Source organism: Linderina pennispora (assembly GCF_002104995.1).
Source record: "Linderina pennispora strain ATCC 12442 chromosome Unknown DL89scaffold_9, whole genome shotgun sequence".
In the NCBI taxonomy this organism is placed as follows: Eukaryota; Fungi; Kickxellomycota; class Kickxellomycetes; order Kickxellales; family Kickxellaceae; genus Linderina; species Linderina pennispora.
In genome coordinates this window covers 504,450-530,804 of record NW_024468257.1, presented here as the reverse complement: position 1 = coordinate 530,804, position 26,355 = coordinate 504,450, and the positions used below count along the sequence as shown (strand labels likewise).

General features: G+C 54.6%; 13 protein-coding genes across 13 annotated transcripts; 5 read left to right on the top strand and 8 right to left on the bottom strand.

Moving 5' to 3' along the window:
* Positions 1-342: 342 nt before the first annotated feature.
* DL89DRAFT_258546 (cytochrome-b5 reductase) lies at positions 343-1,491 on the top strand (the record flags this gene model as incomplete). The annotated part of the gene is made up of 3 exons (XM_040885615.1): positions 343-378; positions 518-572; positions 653-1,491. 3 exons carry the CDS (start codon positions 343-345, stop codon positions 1,489-1,491), a joined length of 930 nt encoding a protein of 309 aa, XP_040742481.1.
* Positions 1,492-2,081: 590 nt separating this feature from the next.
* Positions 2,082-4,051, top strand: DL89DRAFT_258545 (Nramp-domain-containing protein; the record flags this gene model as incomplete). Its single annotated transcript, XM_040885614.1, has 4 exons — positions 2,082-2,143; positions 2,426-3,043; positions 3,069-3,484; positions 3,549-4,051. The coding sequence occupies 4 exons, from the start codon at positions 2,082-2,084 to the stop codon at positions 4,049-4,051; spliced, it is 1,599 nt and encodes a 532-aa protein (XP_040742480.1).
* A 155-nt stretch (positions 4,052-4,206) lies between these two features.
* Positions 4,207-6,119, bottom strand: DL89DRAFT_182205 (fructose-bisphosphate aldolase). The gene is made up of 2 exons (XM_040883913.1): positions 5,541-6,119; positions 4,207-5,455 (listed from the first exon to the last, which is right to left on the bottom strand). Exons 1-2 carry the CDS (start codon positions 5,845-5,847, stop codon positions 4,674-4,676), a joined length of 1,089 nt encoding a protein of 362 aa, XP_040742479.1. The 5' UTR covers positions 5,848-6,119; the 3' UTR covers positions 4,207-4,673.
* Positions 6,120-6,951: 832 nt separating this feature from the next.
* On the bottom strand, positions 6,952-8,376 carry DL89DRAFT_258543 (uncharacterized protein; the record flags this gene model as incomplete). Its single annotated transcript, XM_040885613.1, has 1 exon — positions 6,952-8,376. The coding sequence occupies one exon, from the start codon at positions 8,374-8,376 to the stop codon at positions 6,952-6,954; it is 1,425 nt and encodes a 474-aa protein (XP_040742478.1).
* A 1,017-nt stretch (positions 8,377-9,393) lies between these two features.
* On the bottom strand, positions 9,394-11,035 carry DL89DRAFT_268471 (P-loop containing nucleoside triphosphate hydrolase protein; the record flags this gene model as incomplete). Its single annotated transcript, XM_040887937.1, has 4 exons — positions 9,394-10,350; positions 10,396-10,847; positions 10,969-10,988; positions 11,016-11,035. The coding sequence occupies 4 exons, from the start codon at positions 11,033-11,035 to the stop codon at positions 9,394-9,396; spliced, it is 1,449 nt and encodes a 482-aa protein (XP_040742477.1).
* Positions 11,036-11,039: 4 nt separating this feature from the next.
* Positions 11,040-11,486, bottom strand: DL89DRAFT_213058 (P-loop containing nucleoside triphosphate hydrolase protein; the record flags this gene model as incomplete). Its single annotated transcript, XM_040884235.1, has 1 exon — positions 11,040-11,486. A coding segment is annotated over one exon (447 nt), but the record flags the coding sequence as incomplete, so codon positions are not given.
* An 89-nt stretch (positions 11,487-11,575) lies between these two features.
* Positions 11,576-12,384, bottom strand: DL89DRAFT_182247 (uncharacterized protein). The gene is made up of 3 exons (XM_040883914.1): positions 12,205-12,384; positions 11,737-12,046; positions 11,576-11,648 (listed from the first exon to the last, which is right to left on the bottom strand). The coding sequence occupies exon 2, from the start codon at positions 12,039-12,041 to the stop codon at positions 11,739-11,741; it is 303 nt and encodes a 100-aa protein (XP_040742475.1). The 5' UTR covers positions 12,042-12,046; positions 12,205-12,384; the 3' UTR covers positions 11,576-11,648; positions 11,737-11,738.
* A 502-nt stretch (positions 12,385-12,886) lies between these two features.
* Positions 12,887-15,682, top strand: DL89DRAFT_293904 (uncharacterized protein; the record flags this gene model as incomplete). The annotated part of the gene is made up of 6 exons (XM_040890441.1): positions 12,887-13,027; positions 13,112-13,445; positions 13,626-14,276; positions 14,340-14,677; positions 14,723-14,904; positions 15,103-15,682. 6 exons carry the CDS (start codon positions 12,887-12,889, stop codon positions 15,680-15,682), a joined length of 2,226 nt encoding a protein of 741 aa, XP_040742474.1.
* Positions 15,653-16,825, bottom strand: DL89DRAFT_182320 (NAD(P)-binding protein). The gene has a single exon (XM_040883916.1). It carries the CDS (start codon positions 16,692-16,694, stop codon positions 15,774-15,776), a length of 921 nt encoding a protein of 306 aa, XP_040742473.1. The 5' UTR covers positions 16,695-16,825; the 3' UTR covers positions 15,653-15,773.
* Positions 16,826-16,901: 76 nt separating this feature from the next.
* On the bottom strand, positions 16,902-18,756 carry DL89DRAFT_323570 (uncharacterized protein). Its single transcript, XM_040891401.1, has 2 exons — positions 18,445-18,756; positions 16,902-18,404 (listed from the first exon to the last, which is right to left on the bottom strand). The coding sequence occupies exons 1-2, from the start codon at positions 18,646-18,648 to the stop codon at positions 16,956-16,958; spliced, it is 1,653 nt and encodes a 550-aa protein (XP_040742472.1). The 5' UTR covers positions 18,649-18,756; the 3' UTR covers positions 16,902-16,955.
* A 448-nt stretch (positions 18,757-19,204) lies between these two features.
* On the top strand, positions 19,205-21,328 carry DL89DRAFT_293901 (6PF2K-domain-containing protein; the record flags this gene model as incomplete). Its single annotated transcript, XM_040890440.1, has 8 exons — positions 19,205-19,926; positions 19,958-20,252; positions 20,281-20,439; positions 20,492-20,523; positions 20,659-20,816; positions 20,842-20,944; positions 20,970-21,112; positions 21,153-21,328. The coding sequence occupies 8 exons, from the start codon at positions 19,205-19,207 to the stop codon at positions 21,326-21,328; spliced, it is 1,788 nt and encodes a 595-aa protein (XP_040742471.1).
* A 63-nt stretch (positions 21,329-21,391) lies between these two features.
* DL89DRAFT_293900 (mitochondrial carrier) lies at positions 21,392-22,323 on the bottom strand (the record flags this gene model as incomplete). The annotated part of the gene is made up of 3 exons (XM_040890439.1): positions 21,392-21,667; positions 21,702-21,855; positions 21,899-22,323. The coding sequence occupies 3 exons, from the start codon at positions 22,321-22,323 to the stop codon at positions 21,392-21,394; spliced, it is 855 nt and encodes a 284-aa protein (XP_040742470.1).
* Positions 22,324-23,331: 1,008 nt separating this feature from the next.
* On the top strand, positions 23,332-24,870 carry DL89DRAFT_323567 (uncharacterized protein; the record flags this gene model as incomplete). The annotated part of the gene is made up of 4 exons (XM_040891400.1): positions 23,332-23,395; positions 23,427-23,571; positions 23,597-24,048; positions 24,081-24,870. 4 exons carry the CDS (start codon positions 23,332-23,334, stop codon positions 24,743-24,745), a joined length of 1,326 nt encoding a protein of 441 aa, XP_040742469.1. The 3' UTR covers positions 24,746-24,870.
* Between the last annotated feature and the right edge of the window lie 1,485 nt (positions 24,871-26,355).

The following is a 26,355-nucleotide window of genomic DNA, read 5'->3' as shown; positions in this document are numbered from 1 at the left end:
GAGAGCCTGCATAGATGTCCTGACCCGCATATTCCGGCCCGCTTCACGTTTGTCGGGCTAGGTATGCAATGAATGAGTGACGTGTTGATGGCAAACTCCAGGCATGATTGCGGAACCATTTTGTTTCTTCGGTGAGCACCTCGCTGCTTTTGTCATCAACGATGCGGAAATCTGGCACTGACAAAGAGCCATGATTAGTAATTAAGCTGGACAATTGCGCGTTTGGCCGCGAGGATTAGGTGCTCGCGGACTGCTTCTCTAATCTTTCACGTCTTGTCTTCTCCGACAACATTTTTTCGTTGTATTTATTCTCCTACTCAACAGCACAGACAAAAAATAACCATGTTTGCTTCTCTCCGTAACAACGCCATCCCTCGCGTACGTACCGTCTCCAAATTCAAAACGCCAGCCTAGGCTCGATAGCAATCGTCTGACTCTGAACTTGAATTCGTTATCTCTCTTTTGCATGTAGTTTGCTCCGCGCATACAGCAGCGCTGCTGCTGGTGGCGGTAAGAGCGGCAACGGGCATTCTCTGGGCAGTCTCTGGCAACAGGTGCTGTGATCGCCGGTGGTAAGTCCGCACTTGGATCACGTTGCTACGCCATTGACGTGTTTGTGTCTGATCTCCGCTACACCCTTATCGTACTGTAGGCTACTACTACACCCGCTCGAAGCAGACGGCCGACATTGCAGAGGTCAGTTCCGCTCCGGTGACCACTGCTCTTGATCCGAAGAACTTTACAAAGTTCACTCTGCGCGAGGTGCAGCCGATCAACCACGACACGGCCCTGTACCGGTTCGCTTTGGGCGAGAACCAGGAGCTCGGCTTGAACGTCACCTCGTGCCTGGTGGTCAAGGCCAAGATCGGTGATGATGAGAAGCCCACGATCCGCCCGTACACGCCGACGTCGGCCAAGCACGCGCGTGGTCACTTTGATCTCGTGGTGAAGACGTACGAGGCGGGCAAGATGTCCAAGCACATCCATACGCTGAAGCCCGGAGACACGATTGAGATGAAGGGCCCGATCCCCAAGTACCCGTACAAGGCCAACGCCCTGAAGGAGATCGGCATGGTTGCCGGTGGCTCTGGCATCACGCCCATGCTGCAGTTCATTGAGCAGATCACCAACGACCCCGAGGACAAGACCAAGCTGACCCTGGTGTTTGCCAACAAGTCTGAGGAGGACATCATCCTGCGCTCCACTCTTGATGAGTACGCGCGCAAGCATCCGGATCAGCTCAAGGTCCACTATGTGATCGATAAGGCGACTTCGGCTGACTGGAAGGGTGAGACTGGATTCGTCACCAAGGAGCTTGTGCAGAAGTACCTGCCGGCGCCCTCTGAGGGCAATGTGCTTGTTGTGGCGTGCGGCCCGCCGCCCATGATGAAGGCGGTCAGTGGCCCCAAGGCTCCTGACTACTCGCAGGGCGAGGTTGGTGGAATCTTCAAGGAGCTTGGCTACTCGTCGGAGCAGGTGTTCAAGTTCTAATCGCGGCGGAATTTCGGCAGCTGCCACAAGCTCCGCATAGAATCTTTTCAGATAGCAACTCAGAACCTGAATGGATCGGCGACATACTGGACACCGCTAATACATCTTTATGCAGGCCAACAGCACAGCTGACCTTGTCGCCACTGTGGGCCGGTGGCGATGACTGATATCGACGACAGCGTGAGAAGGACAGGACCGATAACGGCCGTGGCACCAGCGAGTGCTGGCAACATTGCGCTGAGCACTGTGGATGATTACGAGCCCCAAACGTGAGCCCCTATTTTTGCTCGCCCCTGAGCACAGTCGCATCGACATGCTTTGCCCCACCAAGCCTGCAGGGGAGGGAGGGGAGTACAGGCTGGCATGGAATTCAATATCAGCGGTTGCATTCCCTAAGATGAGCCGGAATATCCGCACAGTGAAATTTCCATACCTGGCACCTCACAGCATGTTTCTGGCCACAACGTGAGATAGTCAACGCAATACCTTCAGCCTACAATATCGCTCCTACATCCTGCAGTCGCCACTCTGGCCTCCATCCGATTAGCCGGCAAAGAGATGCAATACGCCAGAGACTGACAAAATCCCAGATGCCAGAATGGTCCTACAGAATTGAAACCCAGCGATACTGCGCTCCATCATATGCGCTGCTGTCTGCGCAGAATGGGCCACAGCGTTCTTGGCAGGCTTCTTCTTTAGAAGGGGCTGATTCCGACTCAGCGAAATCGCGCATATTCTAGAACGCTTAAATAGCACCCTTCCTGCCGGCCCAGCAACCTTTTTTCTCGCTGACTAGCAAGTAATATTAATTTCCATTCTTACCCCACACCCTCCCTTCGGTCCCTTTTTATTACTTTGAAGCCCTTTGCTGCTCTATTCGTGGTTGTTTCTACATTGCTCCTAATTCGTAATGGCTTTTGGAGAGAGCCCACAGGCAAAGGGCATCAGGCAGGGAGCGCGCCGTGACTCTGACGGCGGCGATTGGCTGCCAGCCATCGCACGCCGACATCGAGAGCTCCGAGCTGCCGCCATTTGACGCCAAGTCGATCACGCCCGTCCCCACCCACCAGGACATCTTCGCCAAGACTGAGCGGTCCGCGCTCGACGAGGGTGTGCTGGATGACGGATCGACGGCCAACGAGGACCTGTACAAGAACTACCACATCAAGGTCGACTACAACAGCGAGCAAACAAGGTTTTCGTTCCGCAAGCTCTTAAAGTTCGTCGGCCCCGGTCTGCTGATCAGCCAGGCGCTTCTCGATCCAGGAAACATCGAGAGCGACATTTCACAGGCAGAAGTGACCGGCTACAAGCTGCTCTGGCTGCTGTTGGTTGCGCACGTCCTGTGCATGTTTGTGCAGTCAATGGCAGCGCGCCTGGGCGTGGTCACCGGCAAGCACCTGGCCCAGCACATCAAGCAGCAGTACCCAAGATGGTACCGCATTATATTTTGGGCGCTGAGTCGAATTGGCGATTATCGGCGCCGATGTGCAGGAGGTGGTGGGCACAGCAACGGCGTTCCACATTCTTACGGGCATCCCGATTTGGGCCGGTGTTATCATCACTGCCGTTGACAGCTTCCTATTTCTCTACATCCAGCGGTTTGGCGTCCGCGTCACCGAAATGCTGTTTGGTCTGCTGATCACGACGCTTGCCGTGTGCTTCTGGATCGAGATGATCATGGTCAAGCCTGACGCCAAGGAGGTCGTCAAGGGCATGTTCATCCCGCGCATCCCCCACGGCGCTGCAGTGCAGGCCGTCGGCGTCATTGGGTGCGTCCTGATGCCACACAACCTGTACCTGCACTCGGCACTCGTAGGCACGCGCAAGCTAGACCGCAGCGAGGCCTCGCGTGTGGGTGCGATCCGCGAGGCCATGACGTATTTCCGCGTCGAGGTGGTGTTCAGTCTTATCTACGCGTTCCTGATCAACATGGCCGTCGGTGGTCGTGTTTGTCAAGGCAATAGCCATGATGGCCGCCAAGGGTCCTGGCGTACGAGGCCTCGCTGGCTGGTGGCGCCAACATCCTTACGCATGTGCTTGGCAACGGCTCAAAGTATGTCTACGGCGTGGGGTGCTGGCGATCGGCCAGAGCACGACCATGGCGGGCACGATGGCCGGCCAGTACGTGACCGAGGGGTTCTGGAACATCCCGGTCAAGCCGTGGCAGCGAGTGATCGTGACGCGCGCCATCTCGCTGGTGCCCGCCCTGGCTGTCGGCATTGCAGCCACCAACCACATGGACATGCTCAGCGAGATCATCAACGTCATCCAGTCTGTGGTCATGTCAGTAACCATCATCCCGCTGCTTAAGCTGCAGATGTATCCGGAGGTCATGGGCAAGGAGTTTGCCTTTGCGCACTACATCAAGGCTGCGTCGTTTGCGCTCGTCACTGCGATTATCGTGCTCAACGCGTACATGATCGTCTCTGTCATTCCTCTGGACTCGGCCGGCATGTATGTTGCCCTGCTTCGCTGCCCTGTTCGTCTACATTTTCGTCGTGCTCCATGTTGTGCTGTGGCCGCTACTGTGCGTGTGGGAGCGCAAGTCCATTGTTGACAGGGCGCCCAAAGCCCATCCGCTGGCTGTTTGGCCGCTCGCAGATGGTCCCGAGCGAGGCCACCCTCTAGAAGAGGCACGCCCCACGAGCCCTAGTGATATACACTCTTTCTCCTACTCCATATACAACACTGTAAGCATCTATTCTCTGGACACAAGCCTCACAGCCCCCGCGGCAAGTTGCTCGACCCGGTTCTGACCCTATGTGGGATCGGCACGCATGCACAATAGCAGTCCTCCTCTGTAGAAGGTGCTGCTGCCCCCGTGGCACACTCGAAACACCCGACGTCCGAGCCCCTCGCTAATTCTTGTATATGGAAACGTCGGCGATCCCGTGTCTTTGCAGGAAGCCGTCACGGTCCTATCAGTCGGAATTTTTCTCTCAATTTGCGCGGTTTTCATGTGGTGGACCGTGCCCAGCGACACAATGGTGTGGGAATCTGGAGCCCTTTGTGATCGGGCGACACCGGAGAAGAATTGGGGACAGGCATGCCACGACGATAAGCGCAGGAAGATTCGCGGACAGCACCGCCGCAACACAGGAGTAGGGGAGGCATGGCTTCTTTACAGACGAGTAGTAATTGTTGGGGAAGTAGAGCCAGTCAAGATACTAGAGGAAAACTTAGAGGGTGTTGACGTTGCCCAGGTCGGCGTTGGCCTTCTGGACGCGGGAGTACATGGTCTTCTCGCCCTCGCGGATCCAGACACGCGGGTCGTAGTACTTCTTGTTGGGCGAATCCTCGCCAGTGGGGTTACCGACCTGGCTCGCGAGGTAGTCCTTCTTCTCCTGAACGAAGTTGCGGACGCCCTCGAGGTAGGCGAACTGGGTGTCAGTGTCGACGTTCATCTTGACGACACCGTTGGAGACGGCCTCCTTTATCTCGTCCTCGGTCGAGCCCGATCCACCGTGGAAGACCAGGTACAGAGGGTAGTCCGACTCGGAGTTGATCTGCTCCTTGACGTACTTCTGGTGGCCGGCCAGCAGCTGCGGCGACAGAACGACGTTGCCGGGCTTGTACACGCCGTGCACGTTACCGAAGGCGGCGGCGATCGAGAAGTACGGGGCGATGGGCGACAGCGCCTGGTAGACCTCGTAGACGTCCTCCGAGGGAGTGTACAGGGCCGACTTGTCAGAGGTGTCGTGGCTGACACCGTCCTCCTCGCCACCGGTGATACCGATCTCCATCTCCAGCCAGAGCTTCATCGGCGCGCAGCGCTTGAAGTACTCGGCGGTGGTCGAGATGTTGAACTCCTTGGTCTCGGCCGACAGATCAATCATGTGCGACGAGAACAGGGGCTCGTTGTGCTCCTTGAAGTAGGCCTCGTCGGCGGCAAGCATGCCGTCGAGCCACGGCAGCAGAGGGCGGCCGCAGTGGTCCGAGTGCAGAACGACTACAAAAGGAACTCCCGGAGAGGGATGCAGTTAGCAGCGATGGTGCTGTCACATGAAAAGCTTCTCAGATGGTGATCCCGCCTTTGGGCTACTTACCAGGAACACCGTAGTGCTTGGCGACGGCGCGGACGTGGTAGGCACCGGCGATGGCACCAAGAATGGAGGCCTGCTGGTCCTTGTTCGAGACACCCTTGCCGGCGTAGAAGGCGGAGCCGCCCTGCGAGAACTGGATGATAATGGGGGTCTTCTGGTCACGAGCGGCCTCAAGGACGGCGTTGACAGTCGACGACGATGTGCAGTTGATGGCCGGGATGGCGAACTTGTGCTCCTTGGCGTAGTCGAAGAGCTTCTTCACGTTGTCACCAGTGAGGACACCAGCGGGGACGATATCGAGAACACCCATTGTTTGATTTGGTAAACCTTGTTTGGAGGAGAGAGGGAGGGGAGGGGAGAGAGAGAAACTAATCTTTTGCTAAAGAAGAGTGGAAAAAGCTGATGAAGATAGCAAGGGCGCGGCGCGGCTGGCGTCTTTTATATGGCGCGACCGAGGGCTGGGCCGCACGCCGGGTTTGGGGGGGTTACATTATCCGTCCCACCTGCCCCCTATCCTGATTTCATCACCCGTGGGTGCCAGCAAAGCGCCAGCGCGCTATTTTGCTGCCTGAGCTTTATTTCCACATCAGGCTGTGCGCCCCCCGCGATTGGCCAAGCACGCACAGCCTGAGGAGCACGGCCGATGGGGAGGGAATACGTCGCAGCCACCGCTCGGGCATGTGTGGAACTGAGAGGGCCGGCCACCAGCCTGCGGATGGTTTTTTTTTCGTCTACGTAACCTCAGGCGATTTTGCAAAAAACACACTTTTGGATGACTTGGGCAGAGCCTCCGTTGGGATGGATGGATGGGAGAGGACTAGTCGGAAGGATCCAGAAAGCTACCCACTGGCGCATCCCAACGAAAGCCCTGAACCGTGTGATCCCGCTGCCCTCTCCCGACTGCCAGCCAGCCTGTCCGCTTGCTTGTTTGCCTCCGTCCATCTCAATTGATATGCACATGTGCACCCAGAAACCTGTAATCCCGGCCGCTGCGGGCTGAGCGCCACCAGCGCCGCCTGCTTGCCGCAGATTGCTCGACGCTGGTTGGCTCGAAAGTCGCCGGAGTGAGTCAGCAGCGAGCCTGCTGCATTGCCAGACACATCCCCAGGAACCCGCATGTGTCGCATCACGGTATGCAGCAGCCGCCTTCCCCGATTCCAGGCCCGGCTGCTTCTCCGGGAAGCCCAACGGGCAATCGCAAGAGTGCTCATACGCTTCATAGAACGTCACTCCATGCGAGAGGGCCCATTTTGCGCGAACAGGCTTCGCGCGGTTGGATCCAGCCTCTCTCGGCTCCCCAACTATGCCGGAATCGGCGACACACTTGCTGGTGATGCAATACACGGTTTTTTTTATTTCAGGGCTTTGGTACTACCGGAGAAGGAAACTATCACCTGTTACTGGGGCCGCCGAATCACTTGTACCGGAACGACGGGAGCTTGGGCACCTGCTTGAAGAAGTACTGGGTATCCCTCAGCGTGCACCGTCTGGCCGTGCGCACCAGCCCGCCAAAGTTCTCCCTGCGCTCCTGGCACTCATCCTTCTGGGCATCATAGTACCATCTGTCCTCCGCCCGGCGGTCCGAGGCATCCTTGACCCGACGCTCGACGCGGCCAAAGCACCTGTTGTGGAAGAGCGTCCACGTCACGTGGTGCCGCCACAGCATCGACTCCGCATCCTGCTCGGTCTTGCTGAGATCGCGGAGCAGGTCGCTGATCGTGTGCGACGTGCGCGCCGAGAACACCATGGTCGAGACGATAAGGTCGACCAGCGATGTGCCCGACGACGTCTTGAGGGGCTCTGCTGGCTTGTGCGACAAGAAGTCCTCGGTCTCGCTGTCAATGGCGTCGGCAAGACACTCGCTCGGGTCGACCACGCCCAGGAGCTCGCGCAGCGACTTCATCATCTCGTCATCTCGCTTCGGGGCCTTGCGCTTGGTGCCGCCATGCCGCCGCTTGCCTGCTGAGTGCGCCTTGAGGGGCTTTGTGTCGTGCGGAATGTTTTCCTTATCCTCTGCGTTGTGGGGGTTCGGCTGGGGCTCAGAGTGCGACTTGGGCGCCACGGGGCTCGGCTTCGCCACCTCCTCACCCGACTCAATCCGGACTGGGACTGGGTGCTCGATGGTGTGTGGCAGGAGCACGGACTCGATGCCCTCGCTGTGCTCACCATCCTCGATCAGATCCATCAGCGAGCTCATAGGTGGCGGTGACGACGGCGGCAGGTCGTCAATGAACTTGGGCATCGCCCGGCTCTTGCCCAAGTGCTCGATCCCGATCTCCGACGTAGCCACCAGTGTATCAGTCGAGTTCTCATATAGCTCACCCTCGCTCGGCAGACTTGGCAGCGCGATGTTTTTCAGGCTGTCGTGCTTGCGCTTGCGCACCGGTTCCGGCCACCACTCCTCCGCTGGCTCTTCCACATGCTCCTCCACATGCTCCTCCACGTGTTCCTTGGGCTTCTCGGGCTCCTGGAACTGGTACTTGGCGCCGACAAAATTAAGCATGTCACCGTCGTGCAGCTCCACAATTGAGCCGCTCAAGTGCAGTACGCCGTTGATGCGCACTCCGTTCAGGCCCAGGACGTGCAGCTCGAATCGGGTGCCCAAGTGCTTGATTGACGCGTGTGACCGCGATATCGTCGTTGTCCGTGACCCCACTTGCAGCGTGCACGCGCTGCTGCGGCCTATCGTCACTATCCGGTCGCGCTGCCCCAGGATTACCTTGCGCATAGATGTCGCGCGACAGGTCTCACCTATCGCTGTTGTCTTCGACCTCTTCGCCGTCGGCAGAGTGGCTGGCTGTGTTGGTAAGGAAATGCTGCTTGACACCAGTGAAGTCATTGTTGCTAGCGTGTTTTTAGTGTAAGGTGGAAAGAGAAGAAGTTGCAGAACTAGGAAAGGAAAGAGTCGTTCTGGGAGAAAGCTGACAAAAGTCGGTGCGGAACCTCGCGCTTATCAAAAACGCGTAAAATTTTCAGACGCGCGTAAGCAAGCCCGCCAATGCCAGTATGACCACGTGAGTAAAGCTGCCCAATCGCTTAGTGATAAAAAAACAATCCAGCGTTTTCGATTCCGCCTGCTGACTGAGCATCAACATGCGATATTTTGCCCAAAGCAGCTCCACTGCGCAGCACATCACACAGCAGACGCATCGGCTTTTGGAAAAGGACCATATTGGCCATACCTCAAGGTGAACAATACGATACTGGTATACTGTTTACATTCTAAATGTGAGACATCGCTAGCAGCTCGGTAGTTACATTATAGAAGCTGTGCCGATACTCAGTGTTATACACTAGTGGCAGCTGATGTGGACGAAAGTCGATTGCTCATAGTCATGAGCAGATCTCAATCGCCATTGGACCTTGAACTGTCGTGTTTAGATCCCGAGTTAGGATTCCCGCTATACAGTCAATTGCACACTGCCAATAGGTTTGGCAACATCCTTCTTCGCTTGTGCACTAAACGCCGGCAGCTTCTGGCGATTACTAATTGGGCTTCTCAGTAGGGCAACCACCCAGGTGGTGGGAGTAGGCCCGAGTATTCACGCTTATCCAACCGCCTTTAGCAACAAAGACTCAGAAGGCACTGAGTGACTAGAAATCGCCCCTTATCAGACAGAGCCGACTCGTTTTGTAAACATACGCATCAACAACCATGCTCCAGCTAGAGGCTACTCTATAGCCAATAAATAACAAAGACTATACTTGGTTAATATGGACCATCACTAACTGCTGACGGCGGTAACATATAGCAACGGTACCCACATATATTGCCATGCCTTTCATAGAATACTGAACCGAGTAGGTATCAGCAGATCTCTCAGAAAAAGCTCAAGAGGAAATGGCCTGGAGCTTTTCATTGAACTCCATACCCTCGACGAGGTTTTTTGAACAGGGAGTTCTGTGCCAATAGGTTGACCGGAGTGTCAAACTCGGCGACCCTGCCCTGATCCATGACCAGGATCCGGTCGTTGTCCATGACGGTCCTGAGCCGGTGCGCAATGGTCAAGATTGTGCAGTCCTTGAATTCCTCACGGATAACATGTTGCATGGTCTGGTCGGTCCTTGTGTCGACATTTGCCGTCGCCTCATCGAGAACCAAGATCTTGCGCTCCCAGAGCAGTGCGCGACACAAACTAACGAGCTGGCACTGTCCGACGCTAAAGTTTTTCCCGTCATCCTCCACCCACTTGTCCAGACCTGTTCCTTCGACCCACGGGCCACTCATATCATCATCAATATCGCAAGTCTGTGTTGGCTTATCGACAAGATCTTCCATATGGCCCTTGCGAATTGCAGTCCAAATCTCGTCGTCAGTGAACTCCTCCAGCGGGTCCAGATTCTCGCGGATGGTGCCAGAAAATAGAGCCGGATCCTGTGGAATGATGCTGATCTTGGAGCGAAGTTCCTGGAGACCAATTGTCGAAATGTCCACTCCGTCGATGAAGATAGAGCCACCTGCTGGCTCGATTAGGCGCAGTAGTGCGTATGTCAGCGACGACTTGCCAGCACCAGTGCGTCCAACGATACCAACTTTCTCCTTGCAGCCAACTGAAAACGAAATGTCATTCAGAACAGTGTCCAGATTCTCGCGATATCTCATGCTGTAATTCCTGAACTCGACAGTGCCATCGGTTGGCCAGCTCTGGAGTGACTGCGATTCCTCGATGGTCGTAGGTGCCTCGCGTGGAAGTCCAGTATAGACGAAGTATTTTGAAAGTAAAGGTAGCTCCTGCTTGAGGTTATGGCCAGCATTAGAAACCTTCTTGATACCAGTCAGCATAATCTCCACAAGCCGCATTACCATCTCAACCTCGCCTGGCACAGATTTTATGCCCGATGTGGATGTTCGTCAAACCTGATACAGCAGCATAGCAGACTTGACCACCATAGTGGCTTGAATATCCAGAGTATATGTCGATTTTTCTAGTAGATTGTTATGCAACACGATATTGCTGTAGTTTGCAATTCGAGAAGCACACACTCGCAAATGTATACCAAGGACTCCCTGGATACGCATTACCTCCTGGTAATCCGCAATTACCTTAATGGACGTCAAGGGTACATACTTGGAGGTGGAGTAAAACACACCATTAAGCCTTTTATACGCCACACTGATCATCTGACTTGCTAGGAACGCTGCTGCAGCTGTAGGCAAAACGACAGTAAGCGCCATGGGCATCCGCTGAGCACCATGTATAATCACATTCAAGGCGTAGAGGGCACCTAGTACTTTCTGGTAGATCTGATATGGAAGCGAATTGCAGATCTTAGCTCGATCCCAGTTGAAAAGGATGGCGATTTTTTTCACTCGGGAAGCTCTCAAACTATGGCAATGGCATGTGGAGAAGCGTGCCAAGCAATTCAGTTCGAGTATGCTCCCGTAAACGTGCAGACCACAATCCTTCCTGAATCCAGCCACCAACCATACCTAATTGGACCTGAAGCATGCTGGCCAAGGCGTTCATAAGCAGATACATTTGCAGCGACTGGGCCATGCTCGGCGTGTGTGACCAGGATACGCGTCTTGTCACTGATCACTCCATTGCCAACAAGCACATTTTCGATTAGATGCCGCTCGACATGTGCATCAACCGCCGCCAGTAGGTCATCCAAAACATAGATGTCTGCGCGGGAGTAAATAGCACGGGCCAATGCTAGCCGCACCTTCTGTCCGCCAGACAGGTTGATACCACGCGGTCCGATCTCTGAAAAATCTTGCGCCGGGAACAGCTTGACATCCTGGGCTAGTGCACACGCCTCGACAACGCGCCAGTAGAATTTCTCGTCAAACGCCTGGCCAAACAGCACATTTTCACGGAACGTCGCATTCATGATCCATGGCTTCTGACTGACGTACCCGATCCGACCATATGTGCACCCTGTGCCTGAAACCAGCGGCATCTCACTGCAGATAGCAGACAGCAGGGACGACTTTCCGCTTCCGATTCTGCTGACAGCAACTGCGAACTCACCAGTCTTGACACGCAGTGTCGTTGGTGCAAGAGTGAACTTGTCAGGACCCCACTGGAACGCACACCTATCGAGCTCCGCTGTAGTATCGCCTACTAGAGCAGTGCATTTCTGTTTCTGAACCGGTGTATCAGGATCCTTTCCAGGTACCCATAGCAAAGTAGCAGCAGTCAGTGATGCATCTACGCAACCATCACCAGACTATGTATTTCAAAATAATACGTACATCTAGGACATAATGGTATCGAACTCACTATTAGGAGTACTCATTTTCAGCAGTAAAAACGATGATGAGGAGAATGAGGAGCGAAACAGGGTTTGGGTTGCCGCATCCCTTGACAACCCTTGCAAAAAATGGCTCAGGGACATGCAGCCATGAATGCACAGACGTGGATCGGCAGTTTCCGAATACCTGGGCATTGTTCGGGTGGAAAGTGATGTCTGCTTGTTTCTCACTGCGGCCAAAAGGACCGTGGCCATGTCGTGACAGAGTCTGGGTTGTCTGGGCATTACGCTCTTCACACTGTCCATGTATTCTAGGATATCAGCGATTTGCTCGCCATGTCACAATAGCACAGGTACTATGTAGGTTAGCGCATGTGTATGAGTAGTAGTTCATATGTATGGCGGGCAGCACCTAGGTGAATAAGCGGGGCGTCCACACTACGCTACACATACATCTACTCAAATTTACCTCTACACTCAGCACGCAAAGCAACAGATTGGCGCAGGAAGGACTATGAACTGCTAAGCCATCCGCTGTCCACATGACAGGCTTGTTTGACAACCACAAGCTGCATTTATGCTTCAGCTCATGGGAATTCGGATGTCACAGCAGCTGCATTCAAACACTTTTCGCACACTATGCCCAGCTCTCTACAATTGCTGCGGCTTTGGCTCAGAGATGAACCACAGCCTTCTATCCTAACGTCTTTAAAAGCGCACCGGACTAATCCCTTCTCTGCATATTTTCCGCACTCATTTTTCTATTACTCAACATGACATCTACATCAGCTCAGCCAGGCGCACTTTTTGTTAGAGAAGGCGACAACTTTGAATACCAGAGTGGTACTGCTGGTCAGGGATTCCGCACCACGGTGTACCGTCACCACGAGAATAACATGCGAGTTGTACTGTGTCGGGTTCCGAACCCGATGTGTCGTCTTACTATTTGCGTGCCGACCATTGCCACAGACAACAAGGGTCTGCCGCACACACTCGAACACCTGGTATTATGTGGATCAGAAAGATATCCCAACCATGGAAGCCTAGATGCAATTGCTGGCTGTAATTTCTCATATGGTACATGTGGGTGTACCAATGCAGACCGCACGTTCTACACAGTTACAACTGCAGGCGAAGAGGCGATCGCCAATATGCTACCAGTCTTCCTGGACCATGTTCTTCATCCTCTACTATCCGACGACCAGTTCGTAACTGAAGTCTACCATTTCGACGCTGATGGCAAGGAGCGAGGTGTCGTTTTCAGCGAGATGGTTATGCGCGAGAATGGTAGAGTCGATTTGATGAGGGTTGCTTTGTACAAGTTGATGTATTCTGAGAAATCACCGTATTCTTTCCGCGCTGGCGGCCTTACCAAGGATATTGCGACGCTGACAAACCAGGAGGTCATCGACTACCATCGCAAATTCTACGATGCCAACAACATCACAGTTCTGCTGGTTGGATCTTTCAGCGACTCATTCGAGAGCGTTCTTCAGCAGCTACCTGCCGATTTGGTAACCAGTGGCGGCTGTGATTCACGCAAGCCTGTCGAGTGTCCTGAGCCTGTGGGTGATAGGTGGTCGGAGTACATCAGGTTCCCTTCGGCAAGTGCAGACACAGGGTCGTTTAAATTCGGGTGGCGTGGCCCGATGCCTGATGATGCTGTGGCCATTACAGCCTTGGAGATTCTGCTGAGATACCTGACTGAAGGTGCATCCAGTCCACTCAGGCAGCGATTTGTTGAACGTACAATGCCATTGTCTGGCTCACTGTATGCTGCCATAGGTATTGAAATTCCTTCACCAGTCACCATAACATTCAATGGCGTGCCGTATATCGACCCATGCAGCTCCTGTGCAGATTCTGAGACTCCGATGTTATTCTCTGAAGGCTATTTCGAGAGTCTGCTCATCCAAGAGCTCCAGCGACTATACGATTCCAAATTCGATGGAAATGCCGGTGCACTGAGTCAAGCTGCAAAGGAGTACCGCCAATCCTTCGCAATGGGGCTTGAGGACAGCCCTCTCCAGAAACTAGAGACCACCCTGATTCGTGATGTCACTGCATCTCACTGGTCATCTAGCAGCGAGTTTCGTGTCGGGACATATGCTCGGGTGTTCGATGTCATCGATGAGCTTATTCAGAAACCAGTCGACTTTTGGTTGGATCTGCTCAAGAGGTTCATCGACACGCGTGTGTATTATGTAGCAGCAGTGCCGGATACAGAGCTGGGAAAGAAGCTCGAGCAGGAGCGTCGCGATATCGAGCAGAGGAATGCGCAGTCGATTTCTGACAAGGACAGGCATACACGGCGTATCGAGAGGGCAGTTGAGGCTAGCAAGCTGAGCATTCCAGATGAGCTGAAGCGCAGTATTCATATCCCGGATGCACAGAAGATTTCCAGCCTGCCACATGTACATGAGGTTGTAGAGCTGGCAACACCGATCGGTCCTGCAGCTGTTGTTCAGCTAATCGAGCTTGAGACCGCGTTCCCTGCACTAAGCCTCAGCATTCCTCTTCAAAACCTGCCTGATAGCCTCTGTCCCTGCCTTGCCCTTTTCAAAGAGCTTGTATTAGCAACTGACCTTGCTCTTCCGCCTGGAGTTGCCTACGATGGTGACATATCTGATACAGCCCGCCGTGTCAGCTGCACGGAGTTTGATCGCCAACTAGCTGCCACCACTGTGTCCAAGTGGGCATACATCGTGCCAAACACCGATATATTCTATGTGTATCTCAAGTCGACGCATGAGAATGTTGATGTAGCCAGCAACTTGCTTGTTCGGGCACTGCTGTTCGCTGATTTTACAGCCGAGCGTACCTTGACCGTCGCACAAAAGCTCCTCAGCAACATCGCTAACCAAAAGCTACTCAGCGATTGCATGCTCAACGAGATAACATGGCATTTTAGCGCGCAGGATCCCACCAACCGTTCTCGTTGGGTCAGCAATCAAATGAGCGCATTTGAACATGAGCGATTTCTGCAGGGCGTCATCAAGTCTCTGGATTCTGGCGATACAAGGATTGTGGATCAGCTGAATGAGCTCCAGAGCTATATTGCCAATGGAATGGGAGGATTTTGGACATTCACGTTCTCCAGCGGCCAGCGCGAGAAAAAAATGAGGTCCATCGACAAGCTTGCCCAAGACTGGCAGGACTGCTTTGGAAGGTTCTCGGAGCAAGCGGCTGGCGATATTTCCTCCCGCGATGGTGATTCACCAGTATATCCATTCCCATGTTTACGCCATTCCCGGTTCTCGAATATTCCACATCCACTGAACGTTCAGGTCATTTTGCCAACTCTTCAAGCAGCTGTCGTGCGTATCTGCTGCGAAAGCTGTGTTTTCACACCACCAACACTGGGCAGGCCGTTCGATGAGCAGCTGGCAGATCTCCCTGGCATCGACTACTACGCACTTGAGGTCTTGATCTCAGTGCTTCAGCGCAGCGGCGGACCCTTGTACAATGCGATTCGCAGCAAAGGCCTTGGATACACACCTTCCTTCTGGCAGGATATGGTACCAGGTATGCTTTTATTTGTTGTTGACCGGGCATCAGACGCATCCAAGGCCATTTTGGAAATGCGAGCACTCGTATCTGGTGTCGGCGAGCACTGGGACAAATATATCACCGAGTTCGAGATTGCTATGGCCAAGTCAGAGATGGTGTGTAGGGCCACAGATTCAGAGTGCTCCCCCCACCTGCAGACATTCTATTGCTATGTCAGTAATATTCTCGGGTTTGCGTCGGCAAGCCAGTATACTGTTTGGAAAAATGCCCACATCAGTGCAGTGAAGGATGCCGACCTGCGACGCGTGTATGACCTCTATCTGAAGAGGTTTGTGACCCCTGGTCATCCACTGCTTACGGTTGTTCTGACTCCTTCTGGCACTGAGATTTCTGCTGAGCTGGGCAAGTTCGAGGTCAAGATGTTGGACGAGCTTTAATAAGCATAAAATCCTAATAATGCTAAACGATGTTGGAGATAATTCGAAACCCCACTACATGGTAAATGAATTAGATGGCGAGGTACTGTGTTTATTCGGGACCCCTCCACCCATTCGTTTGCCAGAATATGTCTGGCGTGGAGAACTCGTGGCCAACCTTGGCGTTAAACTGGCGGATTTCATCTGGATTTCCTAGCCAGTCATGCCTGGCAAAAAACTTGAACATATTGCGCATATCATCGCTGATCAGTTTCTCTGGTGCCATGTTCTCCAGCCTTGTTGGGACACCGGCAACCCTGCTGAATGCATCTGCAACCTGCTGAGGAGAATATGCTCCACCAGTAACCGGAACGGCTTTGCCAAAGTATCCCTTTCGGTTCTCTATGATATACCTGACGACTGGCCCCGTGTCTCTATCCGGGTCGACTTGCATAACAGGGCCGTCGAGGTCTCCAGAGTACCAGAATTCGACGGCACCGTCATCAGCTAGTTGTGCTCGTGTGAGGAAGTTCTGGAAATAGGCGGCCAGCAGGATCACGGTGGCGTTAATCGGCTGGCTTAGCAGATATTCCTGGACCCTGAACTTGCCGTCAAAGAAGGCAATGTCGCCGATTTCTCCGTTAGTCTCATGCTTGGCACTCCGACATGAGCTGAAAATTACATAAGGCACGTTCTGCTTAACGCAGGCATCGACTAGGTTTCTCCCTTGCTGGTACTCGCGCTCTACGGGATCGTCGCTGTTCATTATAGCAGACTGGAAGAACTGCGTGACTCCAAACACAATATTGGCGCCACTGACGGCACTCATGACGGTGTTGATATCCTCGAGGTCGGCCTCCACCAACTCTACAGAAGGGTACTCGTGGCTTAGACGCTGGGCGTTGGCTGACGAAGTAGAGCGTGTCACAGCGCGGATGTGGTAGTTGGGCGACCCAGCCAGCGAGCGCAGGACGGAGGCACCTTGCTGACCGGTGGCGCCGAAAATAACAACAACTTCAGCTGAGCTTGACATGATAGTTTGATAGGGAGTAGTATGCTATGTGCGCTTGAGGCAGCTTCTGAGGAGAAACACTGCAACCACCCTATTTATGTGGATCCCGGCCGAAGTGCTGATTTGTCATCATCTGCACACACAAGCAGCATCATGTGCGGCTCCTACATGCATTGTCGGCATGCACAAGCTCCCGAGTCGAGTCTCACTGACTGTGTAGAGAACCGGGTCAATACAGAAAGTAAAGCATTTATTTGGCAACTGCCCAAGTGCATATGGCGTCTACTTGATACTGAAGGAAATGTCCCGGTTGTTTGCTTTGGCAAACTCTGCAAAATGTGCCGTGTACTTTCGTGGCAGTATGAGCTCAATGAGCAGCGGTGCCGAGAGTATCATCTTTTTGATCCAGGCAATATACTGCATCGACCAGTCGCTGAAATCGTTGATATGGAGCACCTGCAGTTTGGTAGAGAAGAGCTTCGTGTGCTCTGACGGCAAATCATGGATCTCCCCAGCTATCACTCCCTCGCCATAGTGGTTGTAGCGCGTGATGCATGTGATGTTGAGGTACCAGAGCCTCGGATGGCTTTTCACAAACTGCTCGATTGCCGGCCACTTCAGCACGTCAACAGTGAGCTCAATGTGTCGCAGGTTTGGCCAGGGGACCGGGTACTGATTTGGAAAGTGCTGGATGCTGGTCTTGAGACACCGTGCCATCAGCTGAGTATCGAATACCTTTTGTGTGAACTCGGACATGTTTCCATTGGATTCGCCGCCGACGTAATATGGCGTAACGCAGAGCCTGGTGGCCTGTCGGATAATGTCCATGTCGATGTACTGCAGCTTGCGCAATGACTCCCAGATTTCAACCCTGTTCCGTGCTTCGACACAAATCGCAGAGTAGAAGTCGTCGTAGAACCGCAGCGCGCATTTGATCACCAGCGTTTTGACCCTCGCGCACACGATCTGCATGGGGAACCTCTTTACCGACACAATTTGCCTGCCGTACCTGTCAAAATCGAGCACCAGGCGCTCCACGTTGGGCAAAGTAATGACGTTGGATCCAGGCCGTGCCAGGAACGACCACGGGAACGACGGGTCGATTTCGGTCAGCTCCAGGTTGCGGAGCTGGTCAGTGAACATGGCTGGCAACGGCACAATGTTTGTGACATGCGGGCCGTGCAGTTTCACCTTGGTGATATTCTGTGAAAACATTGTGATGTCCACTTTGGGGAACGGCCGTGCAATATGCAGACATGATAGGTTCGGGAGAGAACGCACTATTAGGCCCTCAATGAGTGGCGACACGGAGGGGCTGATAACGCATGTCGGCACGTAGATTTCCTTGAGGTTAGGCATGTTCTGTGCGAAATATGCCAGCGTGTGCTGCACCAGCACATCCAGCGGGTAGCCTCCGTCAAAGTCAACGCGGGTCTCGATGCGCAAGGACTCGAGATTGGGCCAGGCAACGCGACTGAGTCCGAGGCCCTCAAACAGCGACACGAGGCAGGAGACAAATGTCGTTTCGCCCACCCGGCCGAATATACGCACAGTTCCGGTTGACCCGGCCATGCCGGAGGCAATAATTGCGTTGATGTTCGAGTACCAAACGATGGGTGGCTTTGCTGTGGGCGCAACGATTTTTGTGATTCGGTTGGTGAGAGTGGGCTTTAGGCGCGCCGAGCGGATTATGAGGGTCGAGAAGGCGCGCGACTTCAGCAAATAGAACCACTGGCGACATACGGTCGACAGCATTGCCAGTTCCTGGTACATGTGCTGGCACACAGATGGCTGCGATGTCCGGCTGAAAGCCCATCTCGAGCACCCGCTTGAGGATGTCACCGCCAGCAAGCGCATTCAGGGATGTAGGTGCAGGCATGATGGAGGGTATGTGAAAAAAAATAATAATAAATAAGGTTGGAGGGCGGAGGGCAAGGAGCAGAGGAAAGCACCGGGCAGACATGACATGCCGCATGTGAATTATTGTGAGGCTCGCACAATAGCTGCCAGCTGGCGGTGAGTTTGTCTATTGTGATGTGAGCGGAAGCGAGGGACATTTGCACAAGCGAAAAGGAAAAAAGTGGCACCCTGTCGCTAACACGAAGTAAAACAAGGTGGCGGCGCAAATATTGCGCTTGAGTCCCTCCAAGCAGCAGCAGTGCTACCGCTGCTGAGCAAAAAGGAAAAACAAAAGCGTCGTGCGACCCACCTGCGCAGTGGGGGTCGCCAGAGCATATGTGCGGTCCTACCATCGGCATAGCGTGTGCGCAAGGACTGGGCACCAAGTGGGGGATCTGTCCTGATCAGGCGGGGGAGCGATCCCTGTCCAGACATCCCGAGCTAGCGCTTCCGAATCTGCCCTTGAAGAAGCTGTCAATTCCCCAACGGCGTCTGCCTGAGAAATTTTCGCTTGGCCTCCATAAAGTCGGGTGATTACGGTGCGCCGCTTTCATCGCCTGGCCTCTCTCTTTTTTTTCCTTCTTCCTCCGTTTACTAGCATTTTTCACTCTCAATTCCCCTTCACAAATTAGATGGCAGCGCAGCTCTACAAAACGCATACCGGGCAGCTCTTCCATGCCGGGTCCATAGTGATCATCAACGTCGGTCTGCCGGCACGCGGCAAGACGCACGGCTCGCGCTCGCTCATCCGGTACATGAACTGGCTGGGAGTAAAGTCCAAGTCGTTCCACATGGGGCAGTACCGGCGACGCCTGTACGGGCCAGACATCTCAGCCGAGTACTTTGACCTGGGCAACGACGGCATGACTGAGAAGCGGAGCCACGCCGAGGACAGCTGCATCGACGATATTATCGAGTATCTGACGGTGGGCTCAGGGCAGCTGGCAATATTCGATGCGTCGAATCTGCGGGCAGACCGGCGGCGGTACATATACGAGCGGTTTGAGAGCAAGCAGATCCGGCCTTTGTTTGTCGAGTACATTTGCGAGAACGACAGGATCGTGGAGGAGAACATCCGCAAGGTGAAGATTACGTCACCAGATTATGTCACCATGGATGCGGACACCGCGGTCAGGGATTTCAAGGCGCGGATCAAGCGCATGGAGCCGTACTACCAGACAATCGAGGACGGCGACCTGAGCTACATCAAGCTGTACAATGTGGGCGAGCATATTGTGGTCAACAATATCCGCGGGTACTTGCAGTCGCGCGTGGTGTTTTATCTGATGAATCTGCACATCTCGGACCGCACAATCTACCTGGCGCGCAGCGGCGAGTCGAGCAACGAGGGCTCGTACAAGGCCGACGCGCCACTGTCCGACGAGGGGCATCCGGTACGCCAAGCACCTGCATGATGCGATCCTACGGCGCACCAAGGAGCGGGCGGCCGAGACGTTGAAAAAGACCGGCGTTGATAACTCGAACAAGATGCTCAAGGTGTGGACGTCGACGCACGTCAAGAGCTACCAGACGGCCGAGTATTTTGTAAAGTATGACAACTTCCCGGTGCGGCGCCGTATGCTGCTCAAGGGTCTGAATCCAGGGATCTGCGAGAACTTGACGCTGGCGGAGGTCAAGGACAAGTTCCCCGACGAGTACCATGCGTACCTGCGCGATCCCGTACCACCACCGGTACTCGCGCGCAGAGTCGTACCATGACGTGTCGGTGCGGCTGGAGCCGGTGATTCTGGAGCTCGAGAGGGAGCACGACGACCTGCTGATTATTGCGCCCGAGTCGGTGCTCAGGTGCATCTACGCGTACTTTGCACCCAAGGGCCTTCCCGACTCGCTTGATTCCGACGCTGGCGTTCCCCAGATCGATTTTTGTGGAGCTCACGCCGACAGCATACGGGTGCAAGGAGAGACGAGTCGGCATTTCGCCTTCGGACGAGTAAGATATCCATAGTTTGTGTGATCTTCAGATAGCGTATATTATCAGAATTTTAGAAAAAATATTTTTCACCAGCACGTGCCGTTTTTTGTTCTGTTTTTGCTTATCACTACCCATGCCGCCAAAACGACCGAGGAACCTGCGCAAAACAAAGACATCGGCGGCTGACTGGGACGAACCGGCAGCCGAGCCCTCGACCAAGCCCGAAGTGCCGCTCGATGATCTGGTGGAATTCCGGCAATACCGACAAAGGCACCGCGGCATCGACACCGAGGCCCTGGCCAAGGGCGACCGTCCCAGCAAACGCAAAAAGACCAGCCAGCCAGGCCGATGGCGATGACGGAGAAAAGAAGGCACCGATGCTCGACAGCGCATTTGCGGCCGAAACCAATACAGTCGACGTCAACAAGCACATGATGGCGTATATTGAGCAGGAGATGGACAAGCGGAAATCCCACGGCCCAGGCGGAACCCGACGCTGAAGACGACCTGTACCAGATGCCGGAGCACCTGAAGGTAGTTGAGGAAAAGCCGGTGAGCGAGGGCAATGTGGCGATGGCGTCAACAATGCTGACGTCGATTCCCGAAGGTGGATCTGGGCAAGAGCGCGAAGCTTAGAAATATCATAGAGACCGAGTCTCTGGTCGCCAGGATGTCGAGTGAGCGATCAAGAGACAACAGCCGGGTGCTGGGCGCAGTGGGGTCGGCAGTCAGATACAAAAAAGTGCACGATCCGTCCGAGCGGTCATCGAAGGCCACCGACGACATTACAATGCAAAAGTTCAAGAAACGCATGCGGCGATAGACAGAGGAGGGCATAGAGCAACGCAGTGTTATATATGCAATTGAATGCGATACACAGGGAATATCAATGGTGGCCTTCGTTCTTCAGGAAGCGCATGGTGCTCTCCCACACGAAGATGGCGCTGGCGTTTGTCGGGAACGAGCGAATGAATGTGGGCACAAACCCACGGAAGAATCCGCGCACGCCCTCGGTACGGTATACATGGGCAAACATGCGGCGGAACGAGATCGGCGACTCATCGCCCTGCGTCATGTACCGGTTCTTGACCACATCCACTGGATAGCACATGCACCAGAACGTGTTTGCAGCCATGCCGCCGGCCAAAAAGTTGATCAGCTTCTCTGGCATGCGTCGGTCCTCGTAGACGCCGAACGGAGCCGGTTTTTGCATAGTACGGGAAGTGGTCGGTGCGGCGCAGCGTGCGCATCCACTCCGAGTACACGTCGTAGGAGCCCCAGAGGAAGAAGAAAAACGACCGCTGCGTCAGCGTCGCTGGCAGCCCATGCCAGATGCCAAACACGCCGTACCTCTGCACCAGCTGGACGGGCGCAGTCAATCGGGCCCTTGTACCTGCGCTGGTCGCCCGACGCATACTGCACCTGCAGCCTGACCTTGATCAGCTCCACGGGCGTTGCCACCATCGCCACTGTCCAGCCAGCGCCCATTCCGGCTACAGCATGTTCCAGGTGCGTCAGCTTATGCGCCTTGTTGCCGCCCTGCAGAAGCAGACGGTAGTTTGAGAGACTGCCCAGCTGGACCGCGTCCATGGCTGCCCAGCCGATCAGCGGGATGCTGGCGCCCTTGTAGAGCGCCCGTGGGCCCTCTTGCCGGATCGTTGACATCAGACAGTCCAGCGGGCCCTTGAAGCGCCCATGCCCGCCCTCGACCTGGCACCGGATCTTCACTGTGTCGAAAGGGTGGCCGACAAACAGCTTGGTTGCCCCTGAGGCAATTCCTGATGCAAAGCCTGCAACGCGGTCGCGGGTCGTCGCCATGTGTGGTGCTGGCGCGCCTATTGTCTGCTGCAGCCGCCATTCTGGTCAAATGAGAAATTACAAGTAATGTGGAAGGGTTGCAGATAAAAAAAAAAGCAGTCCTGAGCAGAATTGCTGTTATCTCTGCTTGCAGCGGGAAAGGGTGCTGAGGGGAAATACCCGCTCATGTGACTCACACCCCTCAGCTTGCGACACAGGAAAACGTACTCGACAAGACACCCTCCATCTGCAAATCTCTCCAGTCACTGCTACCACACGACCAGATAGCGCCCATAGATGCATGCTCAGCGGAGGCAGAAAACAGCACCAGAGGCTTCGTAAACAACGGAGGACGTACGCTACGACCATTTTTGTTCTCGTCAATATTGGCGCCAATGCCTAAGCTTTTTCAGAATCCCAGAAAAGGGTACTTTGGAGAATTGTCCACACTTGCTGTGCGCAGTATTTATAGAACGTCCATTGTCACATTCTCCTGGCAAAAGAATTTGTTTGCCTTAGTGCTTTTCGGCAATAGGCTGGGTCACGCTGGCTCCACTTTCGGGTACCGCCAGTGGGCATTTGCGGGCATTCCTGGCTCCCCTGTTCTTCATAAGCTGCTTTCTAGCTAGGACACTATCTCTCCTCTGCATCTCGCAATTTTATATTTATACGGTCAATGATCAGCACTCGCCCCTCCTTTTTCCCCTGCTCTAAGTCCCGACACGCAACCAATCCATCAATACTATACCCATCGACTCATACCTAGTCTCGAGATTTGACACCCCCTTTTTCGTCCGCTTTTCATTCCCAACCACACTCGCCCGCCTCCAGCATCTGTGATTTTCCCATCCCTGAGCCTCAACTTCCCTTGCAGGCAATAGAAAAATTTTTGCGCAATATTTATCAGCAAGCTTCCCGCCATTCCCCCAAATCCATTCTCTTCTCTCGACCATCCCTTTTTCATCGTGCTTTGTAATATTTCCATTATTTTTGTTATACTTGTTAATGAACCGGAGCAGCATCCCACACATGGGCGCAATACCGCTGGCCGTGCCGCCATCCATGCTCGAGCTGCAGCAGCGACGGCGCGGCAGTCAGTGCGCCGAAACACAGGCCAGCGGTAGATTTAGGGCTGCATAACGCGGTGGCACGCGGCGACATCGGCTCAATCAGCTACGCGCTGCTTGGCGGACAGCCCATCGACAGTGTCGAGCGTGGGCTGCAGGCGATCCATGTGGCAGCGGCACAATCGGACACAATGGTGGTGGAGTTTCTGCTGCAGAACGGGGCCTAGCATCGACGCCAAAACAACGGTATACACGAAGCAGCGGGTGGCGGTGCCAGAGCTACGCAGCCGTGGCAGCATCTCGTTGATCCGCGAGCTGGGAACCAGCGCGATCTCGAGCCCGATGAGCTTCACGTCAGGGCTCAACGCCATGGAGGGGCACGAGCCATTGCAAGTGACGCCTGGCATGGAGACAGCAATGGAGACGTGGTACTGCGGGGCGACGCCGCTGCATTTCGCAGTGGCCAATAAGCGCATGCTGGTGGTAGGGCTGCTGGTAGCACACGGGGCGTCGCTGGATATCCAGGACTCATATGGAAACACGGCCGAGGCGCTGGCTGAGGCGCGCGGTGACGCGGATGTGGTGCATCTGCTGCAGCTAGGAGCGCAAACGGCGGCAGACAGACTTGCTGTGCAATTTTCCCTGGCGCACGTGAGCCGCCACCTGACAACACTGCCATGTACGCGTTTCCCTCCCCCGACTCATACACAGCCGAGCCACCGCAGGAGCCACTGGCCGTCGCCATTCCGTCGCCCAAGGTACCGTCCATCCGGCGCCATACGTCGGGGGAGGCCGACAGCAGCTACATGCCATTTGCGTACTCGCCAGCATCGCCCACCACGCGCCAGATGAAGCACCGGAACACATCGCCCATTGGCGTACGCCCACTATCCATCACCAACTCCATGTACTATGCCGAGCAGCAAGCCATGCGTATGCGCCCGCAGTCGGCCGATGCCGCCCACGCTGAGGCCAGCAAGCCCGAGAACCCGGTGCGTCGCCGTCCGGGTCAGATAAAGCACATCAGGCCGGATCTGCCAGTGAGCCGCAGCTCGAGCACAAACTCGCGCCGCGAGCGCTCCTACACTGACTCGGTGATTGAAAGCGCCTGGCATAGCTTTCTGCGCAAGACCGAGGAGTCCGAGTCGGAGCAGAATGTGCACAAGATTGTCGCTGGGATGCAGGACTGCGGCGAGGAGGCGCCGCTGGCCGAGCTGTGGATGTGGAAGCAAGCCGCCATGGCCGTGCGGAACCGCCGCAGCCACTCGCTCAATGTCACCACGGTGCCGCGCAGCTCGTCTGACGATTACGTCGCCGACGGGCGGAGCGCATTCGTGCGCCCGTCGCTCTCAAACCTTCGCTTCGAGCAGACCTAAATCCTCATTTTGTAGATATATGATTCATTTATTCATCCTCCTTTTGCTACGGAGCCGCCGGAGCTGTTCGGCCAGCCATGGGCCAACCAAAGCCATGTAAATGCCCACGTCCCAAGAATAGATGCACCTTCATCGATTTTCCCTATGAACACATGCATGCATGCCGCTGCTAGCGCTTTGGGCGCACGGAGAATGTCGGTTTAGGCAAGACGATGCTGGGGGATCGTCTTCTCCCAACAGACAGAGAAAAGCGTTCCCACTCGATCCCCTGCGATAAATAATGGCTCATATTCTATTACTCCTATTCGCTCTAAATTTGCCAGCCTGCGGACTGTTGGGGGAGCAAGATGATGCATGAAAACGTTGCTGGTTCGCACATCTGGCACATTGCCTATCGTACCATCGATCGCGCAGATATTGCAATCCTCCCCAAATGCAGTTTTCTGACGCCGATGCGCAAGGGGAGGGAGCCGCATAAAGGCTGTTTGAAGATGCCTGTAGGTGCCGAGCTGGAGCTGCCAGCTCATGCATTAGCCGTTTTATTACACTCCCGATATGGAAAGATGTCCAGCGCCTGCCGGATCTCGTCTGCGCTGGTGCAATTTTGTCTGTTCCACAACACCGACCCCACAGTCCTCGCTTCTACGTGCTCTCCTGCTGGTCATGGGGATATTTTCCAATTGGAGTGGAGCTAGCAGTATCCCAGATGCCCCCATGCTGTGTGGTTTTCATGCCCGAAGTGGAAATGGGCATCGGCAGTGGGCTTTTGGAGAAGCGACAGCGGGAAAGGACCGGATCGATTTTTGCAGTGCTGCAATTGCTGTGATGCTCCGGATTGAGAACAGTGAGGCCACTGCTAGTGCGAATCTGCCATCCGCTTAGCTCCCGACACCGAGCCACTATCTCGTCGCATCATCACAGTATTAACATGACCAAATAACCAGCTGGGACACCTGCTTAACTGCCAATCCCGGCCGTCTCCAGACCGTAATGCTCTTTCCTAGGTCCGGTCCGATAATCCCTATCCCTTTATTGTCCTAATTGCGTGCAACACACTAGTGCTGACCGGAGCCGGGCTGGCGAATGGCAGCTGGTGCTGGAACAATCCGCCTGTATTTTTCAACCACAGCTCAAAGCTCAGGACAGTTTTTCTCTCAACCCTTTTTGTGCTACACAACAAATGCGCTGTTTCTGGCAGTTTCGCAGGTTGGCAAGTCGAACAGGGCCCGTGCTTGTCATCCCCAATCGAGGATGGGGAGGGTATTAGGAATTTGTCGCACCTCAATACATTTTCCTGATACTAATGACTATATGCTGGCTGAACCAGCTCCAAACACGCCCCCTCCTTTGCACACTCTCCACCTACACCCGCCATAGCCCACGGCTTGAGATTAATGGACTGTATGTGGTATGATCCTATCTACCTGCAGTGACCAGATAGCATTCGTACAGTCCAAGGTCATCTGTCGCCAATGCCTAGTCGGACGAAGGGTGCAAGGCTGTTGTGGATAGGGCAATGCGGACAAAATCACCGCACGCACGCTTAGAAATTCTGCCTACAGTGGACATTAGGGCTGCTGCGGAAGTCGATTGTTCTCCAGAGCGAATTG

Excerpts from the sequence above, each read along its gene's own strand:
- DL89DRAFT_182205 (XM_040883913.1), bottom strand. The coding sequence starts at position 5,847 with ATGGGTGTTCTCGATATCGTCCCCGCTGGTGTCCTCACTGGTGACAAC. Across the intron at positions 5,456-5,540 it reads CAAGCACTACGGTGTTCCTG|TTCCTTTTGTAGTCGTTCTG; the intron begins GTAAGTAGCCCA and ends CCTCTCCGGGAG.
- DL89DRAFT_182247 (XM_040883914.1), bottom strand. The coding sequence starts at position 12,041 with ATGGACAGTGTGAAGAGCGTAATGCCCAGACAACCCAGACTCTGTCAC.
- DL89DRAFT_182320 (XM_040883916.1), bottom strand. The coding sequence starts at position 16,694 with ATGTCAAGCTCAGCTGAAGTTGTTGTTATTTTCGGCGCCACCGGTCAG.
- DL89DRAFT_323570 (XM_040891401.1), bottom strand. The coding sequence starts at position 18,648 with ATGCGGCATGTCATGTCTGCCCGGTGCTTTCCTCTGCTCCTTGCCCTC. Across the intron at positions 18,405-18,444 it reads CCATCTGTGTGCCAGCACAT|TGGTTCTATTTGCTGAAGTC; the intron begins GTACCAGGAACT and ends GTATGTCGCCAG.